Source organism: Rhinoraja longicauda, chromosome 8 (assembly GCF_053455715.1).
Source record: "Rhinoraja longicauda isolate Sanriku21f chromosome 8, sRhiLon1.1, whole genome shotgun sequence".
Lineage (NCBI taxonomy): Eukaryota > Metazoa > Chordata > Chondrichthyes > Rajiformes > Arhynchobatidae > Rhinoraja > Rhinoraja longicauda.
In genome coordinates, this window is record NC_135960.1 from 54,894,512 (window position 1) to 54,914,705 (window position 20,194).

The 20,194-nt window shown below is 41.7% G+C and overlaps 1 protein-coding gene across 3 annotated transcripts; it reads left to right on the forward strand.

Annotated features, from left to right (window-relative positions):
- The first annotated feature begins 875 nt into the window (after positions 1 to 875).
- Positions 876 to 13,718, forward strand: plekha3 (pleckstrin homology domain containing, family A (phosphoinositide binding specific) member 3). Of its 3 annotated transcripts, none has more exons than XM_078404012.1 (8): positions 876 to 1,120; positions 3,223 to 3,339; positions 3,648 to 3,803; positions 4,506 to 4,642; positions 5,392 to 5,562; positions 6,526 to 6,569; positions 7,421 to 7,548; positions 9,194 to 13,718. In XM_078404012.1, exons 1-8 carry the CDS (start codon positions 1,081 to 1,083, stop codon positions 9,328 to 9,330), a joined length of 930 nt encoding a protein of 309 aa, XP_078260138.1. In that variant the 5' UTR covers positions 876 to 1,080; the 3' UTR covers positions 9,331 to 13,718. The 3 variants fall into 3 exon arrangements, with proteins under 3 accessions (XP_078260138.1, XP_078260139.1, XP_078260140.1); XM_078404013.1 differs by having other exon boundaries at positions 7,424 to 7,548; XM_078404014.1 differs by having other exon boundaries at positions 3,660 to 3,803.
- The last annotated feature ends 6,476 nt before the right edge of the window (positions 13,719 to 20,194 follow it).

Here is a 20,194-nt window from a genome sequence, read left to right on the forward strand (position 1 = left end):
ATGCGCCATTACAATGACAAAGAAATTTGTTTTGATTTGATATATATACTCCAGCATTTTGTGTATCTACCTTTTACCTTTAACTTGCACTTTGTAACCCCGCTTTTTTTCTTTTGCAATTGATGTTTTGCGTATTTAAAATGCTCCTTTGGAATTATTTTCATTCTATGTTGACGCTTTGACTGTATTAGAAATGCTGTCTGACCCGCTGAAATACTCCAGCTTTTTGTGTCTATCTTCGCTTTAAACCAACATCTGCAGTTCCTTCCAACACATGCACACAATCAGGAAAACAGCAAGAGCAGCGGGACAGGCAGCATCAAAGATACTACAGGTATCTAGTTTGGGCAGCATCTCTGGAGCGAGGGAATGGGTGACGTTTCGGGTCCAGACCCTTCTTCAGATCGAAACGTCACCCATTCCTTCTCTCCAGAGATGCTGCCTGACCCACTGAGTTACTCCAGCATTTTGTTTTTTTTTTTGCAAACCGCACCTGCAGTTGCTTCCTTCTCCACCAGGGTGGGTTTTCCTTCCCATTGGTTGGCAGGCCAATGAACCTGGCCCCACCTCCTGAGGACGAACTGTGCATTGGCCAATGAACACGTCAATCAGCAGATTTGGCACCGCCCCCTGAGGACTAACTGTGCATTGGCCAATGCATACGTCAATCCGCGATTCTGGCACCGCCTCCTGAGGACTACTGTGCATTGGCCAATGTACACGTCAATCCGCAGATCTGGCACCGCCCCCTGAGGACTAACTGTGCATTGGCCAATGCATACGTCAATCAGCGGATCCGCCCACGGCTGGGGGGCGGGACCATGTCGCAGGTAGGTCACGTGATGACGTAACGTCTCTGTCCGACGTGACTGCGCAGGCGGCCCGGGGTGAGCGGGTCGGTCGGTCCGTCCGTCTGTTGCAGGCGCCGGTTCCCCGGGGCGGCGGGGGGGGGGGGAAGCGGCCGCCATGGTGCCGAGCGCAGGCTCCGCCAGTGCCGCCGGCGCCGCGCTGAGGCCGCGCCTCCGGCTGTCAGCTGGGCTCGCCGCCTGCGTGTGAGGCGCCGCGCCGCGCCGTGTGAAGATGGAAGGAATACTTTACAAGTGGACCAACTACCTGACGGGTGAGGGAGGCCCCGGCCCGGGGGAGCACCGCACCGGCCCGCACCACCACCGGCCCGGGGGAGCACCACACCGGCCCGCACCGCACCGGGGGAGCACCGGCCCGGGGGAGCACCGCCTTGCACCTCCCTGACTGTCATATTGACCTCTGACAGGGACGACACTCTCCATCACTCCCTGATCAGCTCGTCCCCTTTGTCCCTTCCCACTCGCCCATCTCCGACCTCTGGCACTTCACTTGAAACTGTAGGAGATGCAACACTTGCCCCAACACTCCCTCCCCACCACCATCATCCAGGGAACTAACTAAACAGCCCTTCTGAGTGAGGCAGAGATGCACATACACTTCCTCCAACCGCGTCTACTACATTCGGTCTTGACAATAAATAGACAGTAGGTGCAGGAGGAGGTCATTCGGCCCTTCGTGCCAGCACCGCCATTCAATGTGACCATGGCTGATCATTCACAATCAGTACCCCGCTCTTGCCTTCTCCCCATATCCCCTGACACCGCTATCATTAAGAGCTCTATCTAGCTCTCTTGAAAGCACCCAGAGAATTGGCCCCCACTGCCTTCTGAGGCAGAGAATTCCACAGATTTACAACTCTGACTGAAAAATGTTTTCCTCCTCTTCGTTCTAAATGGCCTACCTCTTATTCTTAAACTGTGGCCCCTGGTTCTGGACTCGCCCAACATTGCGAACATGTTTCCTGCCTCTAACGTGCCCAAACCCTTAATAATCTTATATGTTTCAATAAGATCCCCTCTCATCCTTCTAAATTCCAATGTATACAAGCCTAGTCGCTCCAGTCTTACAACATACGACAGTCCCGCCATTCCGGGAATTAACCTAGTGAATGTACGCTGCACTCCCTCAATAGCAAGAATGTCCTTCCTCAAATTTGGAGACCAAAACTGCACACAGTACTCTAGGTGCGGTCTCACGAGGGCCCTGTACAACTGCAAAATGACCTCTTTGCTCCTATACACAACTCCTCTTGTCATAAAAGCCAACATGCTTTTAGCTTTCTTCACTTCCTGCTGTACCTGCATGCTAACTTTAGTGACTGATGAACAAGGACACCCAGATCTCTTTGTACTTCCCCATTTCCTAACTTGACACCATTGAGATATGGTCTTCTCTACATCTGCGAGACTAAACGTAGATAGATGTGTGATTGTTTTGCAGAATTTCTGAACTATCGGCAATGACCATCTTATCTTGATCCTCTGGTTCCATGTCATTTCAACTCCCCTTCCTTTCCTGCACTAGTTTGTTGCCTTCAATCTTCCAGGTGAGGCCCAGTATAAAACAGATCCACCTGAGCAGCTACGACCCAAAGTTATAGAAAAGGAACTTTCCAATTTCAAGTGAACCCCCTCTGTTCACCCAAGTTCAGTCCCCCTTTATTCGCCTTTTCAATCCTATCTCCTCCCCACCTGGTTCCATATGACTATCATCCACATATCTATCTGGTTTGGATTTTTCTTTCCTGATTCACCTTTCCTCTCTCTACTCCCCCCACCTGTCCCCATAGCCCCATCTGCCATTCATTGTTATCCTCCTCCATTCCCTCCAAATCTGATTGTAGCTCATCCTACCTCTCCCCTCCCTCTCGGGTGGCACAGCTGTAGAGTTGCTGCCTTTCAGCGCTAGAGACCTGGGTTTGATCCTGACTACAGGTGCTGTCTGTACAGTTTTTGTGACCGTGGGTTTCCTCCCATGCTCCAAAGACATCCAGGTTTGTAGGTTAATTGGCTTTTGTAAATTGTTCCTAGTGTGTAGGATAAAATGAGTGTGTGGGAGATGTTGGTCAACGTGGATTCGGTGGGCCATGAAATGCCTGTTTCCATGCTATCTGTAAACTAAACTAAACTGATTGTGAATGATCAGCCATGATCACATTGAATGGTGGTCTGGCTCGACGGGCCGAATGGCCTACTCCTGTACCTATTGTCTATTGTCTACAAACTCTCACTTCTATATACTGGCTATTTTCACTTGACATTTTCTGTCGTGCACCTGGTATCTGTCCTGTGAAAATAGCTACTTCAAAGAATTAAGTAGTAATTCTGACTTGCAAATGTTATTTCTCTTCCTCAGGTTGGCAGCCTCGTTGGTTCATACTGGATAATGGAATACTTTCTTATTATGATTCTCAGGATGATGTTAACAAAGGCAGCAAAGGGAGTATCAAAATGGCCGTTTGTGAAATTAAAGGCAAGTGATTAACATTTTTCCTAAATCAAATTAAATCAGTTAATATTAAATAAAATTAATTTGACCTAGATTATTTTTATCTTCTGTAAAGAAAATACCACCATCCTTAATCTTCAGTAGATTTGCGTAGATTTTTAATTTTGCTTTTACGGTAGGATATCCAGGCATTCTCAGAACATCAAAAACTGATTGTTAACTTTTTTGTAGAAATTACTGTACTGGCAGTATTTTTTTATTATAACTTTTTCGTGAGTTTAGTTGTATTTAACTATGGGATCACTTCATCACTTGTTCTTCTTTAAAACTAGTACATTCAACAGATAACACACGAATGGAGCTGATTATTCCTGGAGAACAACATTTCTATGTCAAATCAGTCAATGCTGCTGAGAGGCAGAGATGGTTGGTGGCACTAGGCAGTTCAAAAGCATGTCTTGCAGATACAAGGACTAAAAAAGAAAAAGGTAACATTAAATACAAACAGGATATATAACATACATAAAGGAAATTCAAAGCTACCTGCTGTAACTTTATCTGATAATTGAGCAATAAGCAAAGTGGTGGAGGAGTCAAGGAGTCGCAGCATTTATGAAAGGAAGTGGACAGATGACATATTGGTTCAGGACTCCTCTTCATACTCGTATAGTCATAGAGTCATACACTGTGGAAACAGGCCTTTGGGGCCAATTTGCCCACACCGACCAATGTGCCTCATCTTCATTAGTTCCACCTGCCTGCTTTTGGCCTATATCCCTCCAAACCAGTCTGATCCATGTACCTACCCAAATGTTTTTAAAATGTGATACTCCAGACAGTTTGAAGAAGAGTTGCAACCTAAGACGTTGTCTGTCCACTTCCCTTCACTGATGCTGCCTAGCATGCTGTTCCTCCAGCACTTTATTTGTTGCTCAAGAAAGTAAATACAACTCTTAACAACCTTGTTGGTAAACAGTAAAAAAGTATTAAATGCATGCTAACTGTAAAATAATTAATGTTATATATGGTTGCAAAATATAACAAATAAATTGTCAGCCTAATATTGGTGTTGGTCCATGTCAGATTATTCAGAGGGTCTTGCTCGTAATTAATTATGTTGACGAATTTTGATGGATAAATACGTTTCATTAATCCATCAGTTCATATTGTGTATTATTTTAATTCTGCAGAAATCAATGAAACCAATGGATCTCTCAGAACTAAGATGTCAGAACTTCGGCTGTATTGTGACTTGCTAATGCAGCAAGTTCATACAATACAAGAGTCTGTTAAACAGGATCAGCCAGGTTTGACGTCTCCTGCTGAGGTATAGTATCAGAATCTATATCTAATATATATATCTTGTATTTGTATGTATTTATTTCTATTAGTTTAGCAAGTATCTGATGAAACTGATTAGAAGATCCTAAATACAAATGATAACATTTGTGTGCAGACTGGCTTTCTCTCTGCAGTGTGGAAATAGGTCCTTCAGCCCAACTTGCCCACACCGGCCATCAATGTCCCAGCTACACTAGTCCCACCTCCCTGCACTTGGTCCATACCCCTCCAAACCCGTCCTATCCATGTACTTGTCTGTTTTTTAAACTACCTCCTCTGGCAGCTTGTTCCATACACCCACCACCCTTTGTGTGGAAAAGTTACCCCTCGGATTCCTATGAAATCTTTTCCCCTTTACCTGAACCTGTGTCCTCTGGTCCTCGATTCCCCTACTCTGGGCAAGAGAGTCTGTGCATCTACCTGATCTATTCCTCTCATGATTTTGTACATTGAGTAACGACATTGTTAAGATTTTTGGTAACCTCTGTGTAACATGGAAAAGTGTAGACAACTCAGTTTAGCTGAGTATGGGATTATTTTTGGCTAATTGTTCTTTTATATATATACCTTTTGAAACGAAGTAATTTTCCCAAATGAAATAGTGTTGACTCATATTTGTTAATTTACTGGCTTGGAACCTGTAACTGAGGGGATAGTTCTTTCAGTCTGCTAGTATTTTGAGAAATTCATTAATCCCAATTGAGTATCTAAAATGAATGTATTTTTGTTTCTTAGAATATGAATGAAGCCTCTTCTTTGCTCAGTGCCACGTGTAATACCTTCATTACAACTCTTGAAGAGTGTATGAAAATAGCCAATGCCAAGTTTAAGCCAGAAATGTTCCAGTTTACTCACTCCGATCCACTTGTCTCTCCTGTATCACCATCACCAGTTCAGATGGTTCGGGTATGGTATTATTAAGAGTCCGTCTGTCTTTTGTGTTTTTTGTTGTTTTTGTCTGAATTGTAGTTTTAATATGATGTAGTGTTGTATGTTATGTTTTGGGGGGGTGGGAGGGAACGGGAACTGTAAAATTCTCTCTCCCGAAGGGAGACGCGACCTTTGTTCTGTGTCGTGTCTCCGTTCCCGCTGCGGCCTACCACCGGCCATGCATCTGGGACCACCTGGGGCTCTGGTCCGCAGAGCCCACGGCCCGGACTCACCACCTGCGGCGCTGGCTGCCTGCGGATGCTGCGGGAACGGCTGCGACTCGTCTCCGGAGGCTCCGGCGCGGGCCGCGTGGACGTCGGAAGCCCGCAGGCCCCTAGATGGGGGCCGACATCGGGAGCTCCGGCAGCGGCAGAGGCAGCGTGTTCGCCCGCCCCGAATCGCGGGCTTGGGTCGGCCCGCCACGGACCTTTCACCATCCGGCGCGGCCTGAAATAGGCCGCGGGATTTTTCACCGCCCAGCGGGGGCTTCAATATCGGGAGCCCCGACCGCCCCGACGTGGCAACTCCAACAGCCTGACCGTGGGAGAAGACGGCAGGGAAGAGAAAAAGACATTTTGGCCTTCCATCACAGAGAGGAGGGACTGGAGGAGACTCACTGTGATGGATGTTTCTTTTTGTTTGGTGTTAGTTGTGATTGTATGTGTCATTGCATTTTTATTGATTAATCTTATTGGTCTTATTGTTCAACTGCGGGTAATGTTTCATTTCACTACACATTTATGTGTATGTGACAAATAAACGACTATTGACTATTGACATTTATTCCTCTATATGTTGATGTTTCTGCATTTTTTGCTGCTATTATTTTCTTGTGTAATGTTTAATTGTCTTTTTGTTCCCTCTTGATACAAGTTGAACTGTGATGCAAGTTTAATTTAGATGTTTTGTAAGTTGGTAACTTATTTTTCAATATTGCAGATGAAACGATCAATTAGTCATCCTGGTACCATTCTTTATGATGGGTAAGATAAAGGAGTTTTGTTGTTGGTTATTAATACAAATTATATACGTAATTGCCCGGAATGTGATGCAAATATGGGAGTGCCAGAAGCAGATGGTGCTTTTGCAAACGGAGAGGCTGGACAAGTATATAATTAAGATGAGAAAAGAGAATTAAGCTAACAAATTTGGATGAGGAGAGGCTAAAAGAGTCTAGAGCTCAAACTGCCATTGACAAGTTGGACCCAATGGCCTGATTCAGCGTCATATATTCCCTGTAATTGTTTAATGATGAGATCTTTTGATTACATAATTTTCCTGCCCGGGTGTTGATGTTGCTCTGGGGATATGAAAGGAGATGTCTGGGCATTTAGAGGATTGAGGATGTGGTTGTTAGGGTAGGAATAGGTGGCAGTGGTGGTAATTAGGCAGATGTTTAAGAGCACAAAACCTTTCCTGGCATGGATAGATGGATAACTGGTAAAACTTAAAAGGATTGTGTAAAAGAAGAAAGAAAGTGCAAAAATTTATCTGGCTTTACATTTTTAGCAGTATTGTCACAAATTTGTACAAGTACACTTGCTTTTGAATGTACTGGTGATTGTCATTTCTCATAGAATTTAATTATTCAGCATAATAGCATAGTATTAGTTAATGTCAGTATATTGCCTTCCTTCACCTTTGAAGAAAATGAATACTGTGATAATGCTATAAATGTTATTACTAAATTCAAATCAAAATGATCCATCTTGCTCACTGAAGTTCTGGTTTGCATTTTACAATTATTGGGCTTTCAGAGCACTATCGTTTTAGTACCTTGCATCTTGATTTGTGTCTGATCTTGTTCTTGGTTAAGTTTAAATTTTGCATTTAGCAGGAAACTGGACACTCCTCACCAAAAGGAAATGCTTATTGCAACATTACGGCCTGAAATGCACAGGAGAATACGGACGTATTCAGATACTGAATCATACAGCGATGGTGCTCTGGATGATCCAGAAAGTAAGCATTGCAATAGATTCTGCAGATACATGTACGTAGTTTCAAAAATGGATTTAATGTCATTCTTAATACATTAAAAAAATTAGGAAGGAAAATTTGAGGCCCAATGCAAAACAATATTTCTCCAGGCTGTTTATTGACACTCTCCTACCTCAGCTAATTTGTTTTGATACCCATTTTAGTTTTATTTTGCCATTATGAGGTGCTTCACGACATTTTTCTACATTATAGTTAATTATCAATAAATTTATGAGCTTTGTAATTTAGTTTAGTTTATTATTGTCACATGTACAGTGAAAAGCTTTTTGATACGTGCTATCCAGTCAGCAAAAAGACTTTGCATGATTACAATCAAGCTGTCCATCGTGTAAAGATACAGGATAAAGGGAATAACTTTTAATGCAAGATAAAGTCCGATTAAAGATAGTCCGGTCTCCAATGAGGTAGATGGTAGGTCAGGACTGCATGCTATTTGATGATAGGATGATACAGTTGACTGATAACAGCTTGCAAGAAACTGAACCTGGAGGTGTGCATTTTCACAATTCTTATCACTTGCCTGATGGGAGAGGGAGTGACCGGGGTGAGACTCATCCTTGATTATGCTGGTGCCCTTGCCAAGGCAGCGTGAAGTGGAGATGGAGTCAATGGAAGGGAGGTTGCTTTGCGTGAAGGTCTGGGCTACGTCCACAACTCGGCAATTTCTTGCGGTCTTGGATGGAGCCATTCTCGAACCATGTTGTGATGCATCCTGATAAAATGATTTCAACGGCACATCTGTAGAAGTTGGTGAGAGCTGTTGAAGACATGCCGAATGTCCTAAGCCTAAATAATTGAGTGGAACAGTGCAAATGTTACCACCCAGATTGCTGATTGGAAATTTGCATCACCCCTATGATAGTTACTGTGAACCACCATAGGACCTACACTAAAGAAGAAGAACAATGACATGGGCTATTTTGGGAGCACCACAGTGGCACATCTAGATGCTCCTGGCTCCAGCTACCTGAGTTTATTTCCCACCTCTGGTGTTGTCTGTGAAATATGCAAAGGTGCTTGAAAAGCTGAAGGACCCGTTTCTGTGATGTACATTTCTATCACGTGTTGCAGCCATTTCTCCGTGTCACCTCTTTTCCACTCCCTACCCCCCCCAATCCCCTTCCACATATTCTTTCCATTGGATTTTTATTTCACACTTCTACCCTTATCTGGACTCCCACTTGTTATCTTTTCATCTCTGGCCATTGTCCAACTATCTGCCATTCAAAACTCTCCTCTCACCTGTATCCACCTATCACTTGCCAGACTTTGTCCCACCCCTCTATTCCAGCTTTCTTCGCCCCTCCAATAATCCGTCTGAAGAAGGGTCCGACCCGAAACATCACCTAGCAGTATTCTCTGGAGATACTGCCTGACTTGCTGAGTTACTCCAGCACTTTGTCTTTTTATTTTAAACAAGCATCTGCAATTCCGTGTGTCTCTGTGAATCTTGGATCTGTGTCAAATGTATCTCCTTGGCTCTGTGCAACACAAAATTTAAACGTTAAGTTGAGATCTTTAAAATCTGTGGGCTGAAAACGTTTTTGTAAGTAAAAATATGTACATGAGTCCTAAAATTGTAAATTAATTTTTATGATTCTTACAGAGATTGCTCAAATTTCTCGAAATTCTTTATTGACTGCAAATGGTGAATTTCCTCCAGTGACCATTCCGGAAGAAAATGCTGCAATCTCAAGGAAGAAAACCGGGATAGAGGGTCCTTTTGTTGCACTTTCAAGTTGAATATCTGAATTAAAATGGATTTAAAATATGATCATTCTGCTAATATTGCTATGCAATTATTGCTAACATTTAGATATTGCAACAAGAGGGAAATGGTTTCCCAGTTAAATGGCTTTCCCTGCACTTTATAATACTAAATCAAGTCAGAAAACTTGAGAAGCATACCCAACCTTATTTCTATTATATATTTTCAGTAAGTCACAACTGTATTTTCTACAGTATTGTGTAATAAACCCACTGAGGATCAGTGATCATCTGATTCAGAACTTTGCCATACAGAGCAATGGTACCATTGAGTTAATAACAGCTGTGAAGCTTCAGTGGAGAAATAAGGACGCAGCACATGACTAAAGACAGCATTGCCGGAGGTGTGTACTTTGGGGACTGTTGGCCAGGAGAGAATTAAATCCTTGGGGCTGTTCAAATTCACTATGTACCTGTACTGTATATCCTTGGACAATGAGCATTCTGGAGGAATTGCAGTTGGATGTTGTTTCTATTTACACCTTTTATTTGACTTTGTAGTTAGTACATGTTCAATGAAACCTGTTATGTATATGAGCACTGAGTATTGTTGTAGGATGAGGTTTGGATTGTGCTTCATCTCTTTTTTAGTTGCAGCCAATTAGTACTGGTTATACCAGTTAGACAAGCAGTTTCTGAAACATAATGTTACAACTATTGTGCTCTGCATTACCTTTTTGAAAGAGAAATTAGTAGATTCTATCCACTTAAATATTAAAGGAATGAAAAGGCATATTTTCTATTCAATAAAAATACATTAATAAAATACAATAGTGACCCAGGTACAACTGTAACTGACAACTATAGAAAATAAATTACTTTTTTATATGACCGTCTCCATTTGAAGTAAAGGGAAGAGTTTTTCATTTGAGTTGAAACCTTCAATGGTTTAATTGGCTAATATGACAAGCAAAAGGTATTTGGTTTAAATGGTTAAAAAAACACAAAAAAAACCTCTTAAATCAGTTATTTTCAGTCTATTTGCAGACATGTAACCTGTTGTGCAATTGAAGAGATTTCAGAGCTTTGGTATTTCTTTATCACGTGCCATATTTAAGCAGAGGTCTGAAATAAAGCCAGGATAGTGATTTGTAGTTCACACAAATCTGTTACCTGGATGTGGTATATTTAAATTAGATGACTGGAAAAAGGATAATTTGTCCCACTTTTCCCAAAATGTAACAAATTTATATAATAACAATTCAATACCAATAATCAGTTAAAATCTTTTCAATCCTAATTACTTTTGTTGCTCTTATTTATATGCTGGGTATGCTGTCAATGCAGTTTATTCAACAATCTGTTTCTTCCAATATAAACAATATGATTACAACAAAGGGTGGAATTATATTACTTTAACACATTTAGTAGAAACAGTTGTAGTGTTAAACTTTGTTTTGCTGCGTATTAAACTTAACAACATTCCAGTGTTTTTAGACTCCATTCTCCAAAATGCCATTGTTTTAAATGAAAAATATTTAATTTTACGATGTATGAGTATTTTTCTAATAATAGACAACGTGTTCCGATGATGTGAGCAGTTTATAAAAACGACACTTCAGACATGTTAGTGTTCTGAGCATAGATTCACTGATGTGCGGGGTATACACAGCACTTTAATGTCCAAAAACCCGTGGCGTAGTCTAAGAGGAGAATGTCCAAACTTGGTCCCACAAACCAGCCTTGAAAGATAGAACAAGTAAAAGTGTCAATGTACTAGTAAATAATGGAATTAATGATACCAATTAGTGAGATAGAGTAATTTGAAGCTATCAACTATGCTATCAATTTGTTTTTTGTGAATATTAAATGCTGTGAATATTAAAAGTATGCATGCAGAATTTGTAAAATGGACAGATTTATATCATGCATTTTTTTTTTCAACAAGACCATAGCTTCAGGCATTCAAGCTTAAAATTCATGATGTTATAGTTTTGCTGATAATTGAGTTCATCCGCTAAAAGCGGAACAAAGCCGCCAGTTTGTGAACTGCCTGGTCTCTGCTGGAGCACCAATAACAACTTTGAACTTTGGTACCCTGGGTTACAGGAGAGGAAAATCCAACCAGAATTTCAATTGGGGTATGTTTTCAGATGTCTGTGAAGATGGAAATCTGTGACTTCCCCATTCCAGTCAACCGCCACACCTCTTTTTTTGTATCTATTGAGGTTTGTTAATTTTGCTCTGGCGTTTTGCATGAATAACAGGCCCCATGGATAAAATTTAAATCCAGAGCTGAGCAGCACGAATTAAAGCTGGAAAGGAGGGAAGAAAATTTCCCACTTAATTGTGTCTTAAACATGTAGCACTAAGTTTTATTAGTGATTTTTTCCACTGTTATAAGTTACAATGAAATAAAATTGTTCAATTTTAAAATTGTTATGCTTTTCAGTAATTAACTATAATAGTTTAAATGTTAATACATTCACATAAAGAGAATATAATTGCTTTTAGAGCAGATATTTTGAAGTATTGTAATCCTAATCGGGTATTGTGGAGCCATTAAGATATCAGCATGATTGATTTATAATGTCATGTATAAAATGTGAATTTTGCTCGGTCAATGTAAATAACTATTGGGGAAAGGACAATAATATTGCTTTCAGGATGTCCTTTAGGATTTGCCGGTTCAATGAGTGAAATGGCCTGCTTTTCCTTGATGATGGCTTTTATAAAGAAATTAAATTGTTCTGAAATTATGTTGATCTAGATTAATATTTAAATTTTAGTGAAAAAATAACAGATAACTTCACTCCCATCAGAACCTTATAGATCAAGTTAAGTCAAATTTATTGTCATGCGCAAGTACGATGAGGGTCAGGACAATGAAAATCTTGATTGCAGCAGCATGGCAGGCAGATAGACTCAGACAAACACACAAAAACAAATTACACATATTACTGAAAAAGACCATGCAAAAAAAATTACTGCACAATGTTAGATCTTTGCTTTTTATTGTAAATATAATGAAAATCTAATGTAACATTACAAGTACACCTACCCCCTGTTGTCACGGCAATCAGTTATGTTAATTATGATTACGCCAACAATTCAAATCTAGTAGAATCAGAAGAGAATATTGAATTTGCAGGAGGATGATAGACCCAGTAATGGAATGGATAAAATTTGAGCAGTGATTAAGCTTACATTATTTTGGTAGATTAGAAATGTTGGTACTGATTTTGCTCATCTTTTCAGTTGCTTTTACAAAGTTACTGAAATAACATGTAATTCCTACTTCATTTTACATCTCCTCCTTTTGTATAACCGTAGAACATTTTTCTCATACTGATATTTACTGTGTATCGAACAGTTAAGTTTGTATTATGGAATAAGTCACTTGCAGTATGATTTTGTTAGAAAGTTATAACTAACCACTTTTCTAAAAGCCAGATTCTCCTTTTGAGGCTCAGTCATGATGTCTTTGACTAGTTGTGTTGAAATTACTTCCCCAAGCCATTAATGAATACTTGTCCTGCTGAATGAATTATTCACAAATTACTTAATCTTTACAAGTAAACTTTTTATCTATTTACAGAGTTTTTGAAAGAATCTTTCCCATTTTCTGAGCTTATGGAAAATTACACATGTAATTACTGAGCCAAATTAACCCCTTCAAAATGTTAGCCTGGGTTTAAATTTAAATGTTGATTATAATTAAATCATGATGTGGACAATGAATGGAGTTTAACAAATGTAGAAAATATCATAAATTCTTGCAATTTCTTCTCTGAATTACATGGTATTAAACAATATCTTCTGCTTTGTGGTAAAATGGTTAAAACTTTCAACCAAACATTGCTTGATTTTTGAGAAGTTATATTCAACCAAAGCAACAAAACCCCAGCCTGAGAAACAAGTTTTGTCTGCCCAAACTATTTTCTTAAGTGTTTGAGAAAATACAAGATAGTTATAAATTTGAGATTGCTAATAAAAATGTTAGTAATACGCTTGAAAGTGATCAAATTATGATGTAGGTCTGCTATTAATGTTATAAGAAAGTCTACATAAAGGATGTAGAGAGAGATGTTCTAACATTTTAATAAAACTTTTCAACTGTAGCTCACTTCAATGATCAACTGGCACATGTCGACCAGTCATTGATTCTGTCTCCTTTAGAATACTACTAAATGCAGTTCTCAACTGAGTTGCACTTTAGAGCTGTGAATGTATGATTATTGATTAAATCTGATAACTTCTGTGCTCCCAAACAATAACAAATAATTTATTCTGGCCATTGGAGCAAAAACAACATTCAGGTGAATTTGGTGTTTCTTTTATAGCTAAAGACAAAAAATCTTGCATTTTATGTATGTATGAAGGAATATTTTAATAAAATATTCATTTTAATTGTCCACTACACTGAACCATATAAATAAAAACTTTCTTTTGTTGCCTTCTTGTTACTTGCCTTGTCCCAATAGTGCTCATGGTCACTAAAAGGACTTTGAATGGAATAATACTGGTATGCTAGATGTGTGGGCATGTCTGGAACCTGGAGGTCATAGTCTCAAAAAGTCAGTTAGAACAGAGATGAGATAAAACTTCTCACTCAGTAGCGAATCTTTAGAATTTTCAAACCAAGTATATTCAAGGCAAAGCACAATAGATTTCCCACCAGGGCTGGGAACTGAATATTCAGGGGTACACAGCGTATAGAAAAGACAGACAGGTGGGCAGAGGGGGTGGGGTCGCTCTGTTGGTAAGGAATGATATTCACTCCCTTGCAAGGGGTGACATAGAATCAGGAGATGTAGAATCAGTATGGATAGAAATGAGGAATTGTAAGGGTGAAAAGACCCTAATGGGAGTTATCTACAGGGCCCCAAACAGCAGCCTCGACATAAGGTGCAAGTTGAATCCAGAGCTAAAATTGGCATGTCGTAAATGTAATGCTGCGGTGGTTATGGGAGATTTCAACATGCAGGTAGACTGGGAAAATCAGGTTGGTACTGGACCCCAGGAAAGAGAGTTTGTGGAGTGCCTCCGAGATGGTTCTTAGAACAGCTTGTACTGGAGCCTACCAGGGAGAAGGCAATTCTGGATTTAGTGTGTAATGAACCTGACCTGAGAAGGGGACTCAAGGTGAAAGAGCCATTGGGATGCAGTGAGCACAATATGATAAGTTTTACTCTACAAATTGAGAGGGAGAAGGGAAAATCGGAAGTGTTAGTATTACAGAATAGGAAATGGGATTACAGAGGCAGGAGCTGGTCAGATATGACTGGAAGGAGGCCTAAGCAGGGAAGAGAGTGGAACAGCAATGGCAGGTATTCTTGGGAACAATGCAGAAATTGCAGGATCAATTTATCCCAAAGAGGAGGAAAGATTCTAAGGGGAGTAAGAGGCACCCATGGCTGACAAGGGCAGTCAAGAACAGCATAAAAATAAAAGAGGTATATCATAGCAGAGAAGAGTGGGAAGCCAGAGGATTGGGAATCGTAAAGAGCAACAGAAGATAACCAAAAAGGCAATATGGGGAGAAAAGATGAGGTATCATATCATATATATACAGCCGGAAACACGCCTTTTCGGCCCTCCAAGTCCGTGCCGCCCAGCGATCCCCGTACATTAACACTATCCTACACCCACTAGGGACAATTTTTACATTTTACCCAGCCAATTAACCTACATACCTGTACGTCTTGGTACGAGGGTAAGCTAGCCAATAATTTAAAGGAGGATAGTAAAAGCTTTTTTAGGTATGTGAAGAGGAAAAAAATAGTCAAGGCAAATGTGGGTCCCTTGAAGTCAGAAGCAGGGGAATTTATTATGGGGAACAAGGAAATGGCAGACGAGTTGAACAGGTACTTTGGATCTGTCTTCACTAAGGAAGATACAAACAATCTCCCAGATGTTCTAGTGGCCAGAGATCCTAGGGTGACGGAGGAACTGAAGGAGATTCACATTAGGCAGGAAATGTGTTGGGTAGACTGATGGGACTGAAGGCTGATAAATCCCCAGGGCCTGATGGTCTGCATCCCAGGGTACTTAAGGAGGTGGCTCTAGAAATTGTGGACGCATTGGTGATCATTTTCCAATGTTCTATAGGTTCAGAATCAGTTCCTGTGGATTGGAGGGTAACTAATGTTATCCCACTTTTTAAGAAAGGAGGGAGAGAGAAAACGGGGAAATTATAGACCAGTTAGTCCGACATCAGTGGTGGGGAAGATGCTGGAGTCAATTATAAAAGACGAAATTGCGGAGCATTTGGATAGCAGTAACAGGATTGTTCCGAGTCAGCATGGATTTACGAAGGGGAAATCATGCTTGACTAATCTGGAATTTTTTGAGGATGTAACTAGGAAAATTGACAGGGGAGAGCAGGTGGATGTGGTGTACCTCGACTTTCAGAAAGCCTTCGACAAGGTCCAACATAGGAGATTAGTGGGCAAAATTAGAGCACATGGTATTGGGGGTAGGGTACTGACATGGATAGAAAATTGGTTGACAGAAAGCAAAGAGTGGGAATAAATGGGTCCCTTTCAGAATGGCAGGCAGTGACTAGTGGGGTACCGCAAGGCTCAGTGCTAGGACCGCAGCTATGAGGGGCGTGGCTGTGTTCTGCAGCTGCGGCTCACCGGCAGTCTCTCTGTTTTTTGTTGGTTTTTTTTGTCATTGTCGTTGTTAAATGTACGTTTTGTTTTATTTTTAATTCTGTGTATGTAGGGGGGGTGGTGGGGGGGTTGGGGGAAACCTTTTTTTCAAATCTCAACGGAGATGCGACCTTTACCGTGTCGTATCTCCGTTTGCGCTATGGCCTAAGATCGTGGAGTCGGCGGCCTCCAGCTGGGATCGACCTCAAAGACTCTGGTCGCTGGGCCTGGACTTACCATCTCGGAGGCTTCGGCCGTGGGCCCTGCAGACCGCAACATCGGGAGTTCGCAGGTCCCTGGCTGGCGACCGGCTTTTGGGAGCTCCAGCCGTAGCAGCTTCGACCGCCCCGAAGCGCGAGGTACGATCAACCCGCCCGCAGGCCCTTCATCGCCCTGCGTGGCCTGGCCGCAGCACTTTCCATCGCCCGGTGGGGGCTCAGGACTTTCATCGCCCTGCGTGGCCTGGCCGCAGCACTTTCCATCGCCCGGTGGGGGCTCAGGACCTTCATCGGCCTGCTCGGCTCGGCCCTGGGACTTTCCATCGCCCGGTGGGGGCTTCAAAAAGTTGGGAGCCTCGATCACCTCGTGGCACCACGGGAGAAGAATGAGGAGGAGATAAGACTTTGCCTTCCATCACAGTGAGGGTATGCCTAGAGCAATCACTGTGATGGCTGTTTTGTGTAAAAAATTATATCTGTGTGTCTTGTGCTTTTCAATGTCTACTGCCGGACCCTGACGTGAGAGGACGCTGGCGTTGTGTATTCGCCGCTTTTCCGTCAGGATAGTTTGTCTGTTTCTATGTTAATTGTTTTTGTAAAGCGCTTTGAGCATGTGATAAGGCGCTATATAAAATAAATGGATTATTATTATTATTATTATTTACAATATACATTAATGACTTGGATGAAGGGATTAAAAGTACCATTAGCAAATTTGCAGATGGTACAAAGCTGGGTGGTAGAGTGAACTGAGGAAGATGCTATGAGGTTGCAGGGTGACTTGGACAGGTTGTGTGAGCGGGCGGATGCATGGCAGATGCAGTTTAATGTGGATAAGTGTGAGGTTATCCACTTTGGTGGTAAGAATAAGAAGGCAGATTATTATCTGAATGGTGTCAAGTTAGGAAAAGGGGACATACAAACGAGATCTGGTGTCCTAGTGCATCAGTAATTGAAAGGAAGCATGCACGTACAGCAGGCAGTGAAGAAAGCCAATGGAATGCTGGCCTTCATAACAAGAGGAGTTGTGTATAGGAACAAAGAGGTCCTTCTGCAGTTGTATAGGGCCCTAGTGAGACCGCATCTGGAGTCCTGTGTTCAGTTTTGGTCTCCAAATTTGAGGAAGAATATTCTTGCTATTGAGGGCATGCAGCGTAGGTTTACTAGGTTAATTCCCGGAATGGCGGGACTGACATATGTTGAAAGACTGGAGCGACTAGGCTTGTATACACTGGAATTTAGAAGGATGCGAGGGGATTTTATTGAAACATATAAGATTATTAAGGAACCAGGGGCCACAGTTTAAGAATAAGGGGTAGGCCATTTAGAACTGAGATGAGGAAAAACCTTTTCAGTCAGAGAGTTGTAAATCTGTGGAATTCACTGCCTCAGAAGGCAGTGCAGGCCAATTCTCTGAATGCATTCAAGAGAGAGCTAGATAAAGCTCTTAAGGATAGCGGATCAGGGGGTAGTGGGAGAAGGCAGGAACGGGGTACTGATTGAGAATGATCAGCCATGATCACATTGAATGGTGATGCTGGCTCGAAGGGCCGAATGGCCAACTCCTGCACCTATTGTCTATTTTTCTATTTCAAGGAAATAAAGCGATATGCAGTTCGTACAGGAAAGCAGTGCTAAAAGGAAATTTCAGCCATGACCGGGAATGTAGACATAAGGAGCTAAATGCCCTTTTACTTCAATTTCTTGTGCTCCATTATACAAGAAACAGTAGTGTGATGCCAGTGACTGATCCCTCCGCAACTCTGGTTAATTCGCCCCTTCCCACCCAAACCTTGCAACCTGCACCCTGCAACCACAGTTATAACACCTTTCATAGTCATTCAATGCTGAAACATTCTCTTTGGCCCAAATTACCAACTCTTGTGTAAAAAAGTTGCCCTTGTGGTTTCTATTGTCCTTGCTCCCCCTCCCCCCCCCCTTACCCAAAACATGTGTCCTCTGGTTCTCAATTCCCATACTCTGGGTAAAAGACTGCTTTTACCCTATCTCTTCCTCTTGGGATCTTGTACAGCTCTATAAGATCATCCCTCAACCTCTTGTACTCGAAGGAATAAAGTCCTAGCCTGATCATTCTCCCCCTATAACCTCAGGCCCTTGAGTCCTGGCAACAATCCTTGTAAATCATTTCTGTACCCTTTCCATGTTAACATCCTTTCTATAACAGGGTGACCAAAACTGAACACAATACTCTAAATGTGGCATCACTAATACAACATCTGCAACATGACCTTCCAATTCCAATACTTTAATGAAGGCCAATGTGCCAAAAACTTTGACCGCCCTGTCTACTTGTGACGCTCCTTTCAAGGAACTATGTACCTCCATTAGATTACTCTGCTCTACAATACTCCCTAAAGCATTGCCATTCAGAGTGTCAGAGGTTATGGGGAGAAGGCAGGATAATGAGGTTAGTAGGGAGAGATAGATCAGCCATGATTGGCAGAGTAGATTTGATCGGCCGAATGGCCCTATTCTGCTACTATCACTTATGATCTTATGAATCACTGTAATTCCCTGTACCTCCTCCCTCACATCCATCCAGGATGTTCACACGCATCGCCTCTAACCCTATCGTATCCGTTCCCGATGTGGCCTCAGTGAGACCAAGTGTAGATTTTGCGACTGTTTCACCAAACACTTGCGCTTGGTTCACCAAGGCTTACTGGATCTCCTGGTTGCTGAAGATTTTAATTCCCCATCACTTTCCCATATTGAGCATTCTGTCATGGGCCTTCTCCATTGCCAGAGTGAGGACACATGCAAACTACAGGAACAGCACCTCATAGTCCGTTTGAGTTGCTTACAACCTAATGGTAAGAAAATGGAATTCTCCAATTTTGGGTAATTAACCTACAAACACCCCAACCTCCTCCCCTCCCACTCTTCCCTACGCCCCACCTGGATGTGCACCCATTTCTTCACTTCCATCTATATATCTTCCTCTGGTTTCATAATTTGCACTTCTATCTTTCTCACATCTTTTATCTTTTCATATCTGGCCTTTGTCCAACCATCTGCCTATCAAAAATCCCCCTCATCTGTATATATCAATCACTTGCCAGGCCTTGTTTTGCCCCTCCTCTCTTGCAGTTCCCCCCACCCCAGCTACAATCAGTCAGAAGAAGGGCTCCATTCTTAAATGTCACCTGTCCATGTCCTCCAGAGATGCTACCTCACCAGCTCAGTTACTCCAGCACTTTGTGTCTTTTTATGTTAATCTGCTCAATGGAATTAACATTTTTGGAGAGCCAGTTTTACAATCTAAACATCAGGAAAACTGAAGCCATTTTCTTTATAAAGAAATTCACATTGATTTCAACACCTCAGTATTGCATCTGGTTAAACCAGATCTTATTGAAACCTGAATAATTCTGAAGGAGCTTAGATAATTAAAAAATACAGGTATTTCCATTGTTATTCTCCATTGGAATTAAAATTGTGGTTGACCATGCAATTCGTTTTTTAAATTGGATAATTTTTTAAACAAAATTACTTAAAATCCCAATACCAATAAGACATAGGAGCAGAATTTAGATTTTAGATTTAGAGATACAGCGCGGAAACAGGCCCTTCGGCCCACCGGGTCCGCGCAGCCCAGCGATCCCCGCACATTAACACTATCCTACACACACTCGGGACAATTTTTACATTTGCCCAGCCAATTAACCTACATACCTGTACGTCTTTGGAGTGTGGGAGGAAACCGAAGATCTCGGAGAAAACCCACGCAGGTCACGGGGAGAACGTACAAACTCCGTACAGACGGCGCCCGTAGCCAGGATCGAACCTGAGTCTCTGGCGCTGCATTCGCTGTAAGGCAGCAACTCTACCGCTGCGTCATAATAAGTGTCATGCGTCATAATAAGTGTTTGCATGTGAGTGATGTAGAAAATAAGGCAGGACATGTTTGTAGGTGCGGAAAACATGCTTTATTTCACAAACAAACAAATTCAATTTTACTTTTCTAATTCTCAAGGAGGTCCAATAAAATAAACTAAACACTAC

Coding starts and splice junctions, on each gene's coding strand:
- plekha3 (XM_078404012.1), top strand. CDS start 1,081: ATGGAAGGAATACTTTACAAGTGGACCAACTACCTGACGG. Junction 1,121..3,222: donor GTGGACCAACTACCTGACGG/GTGAGGGAGGCC, acceptor TCTCTTCCTCAG/GTTGGCAGCCTCGTTGGTTC. Junction 3,804..4,505: donor AAGGACTAAAAAAGAAAAAG/GTAACATTAAAT, acceptor TTAATTCTGCAG/AAATCAATGAAACCAATGGA.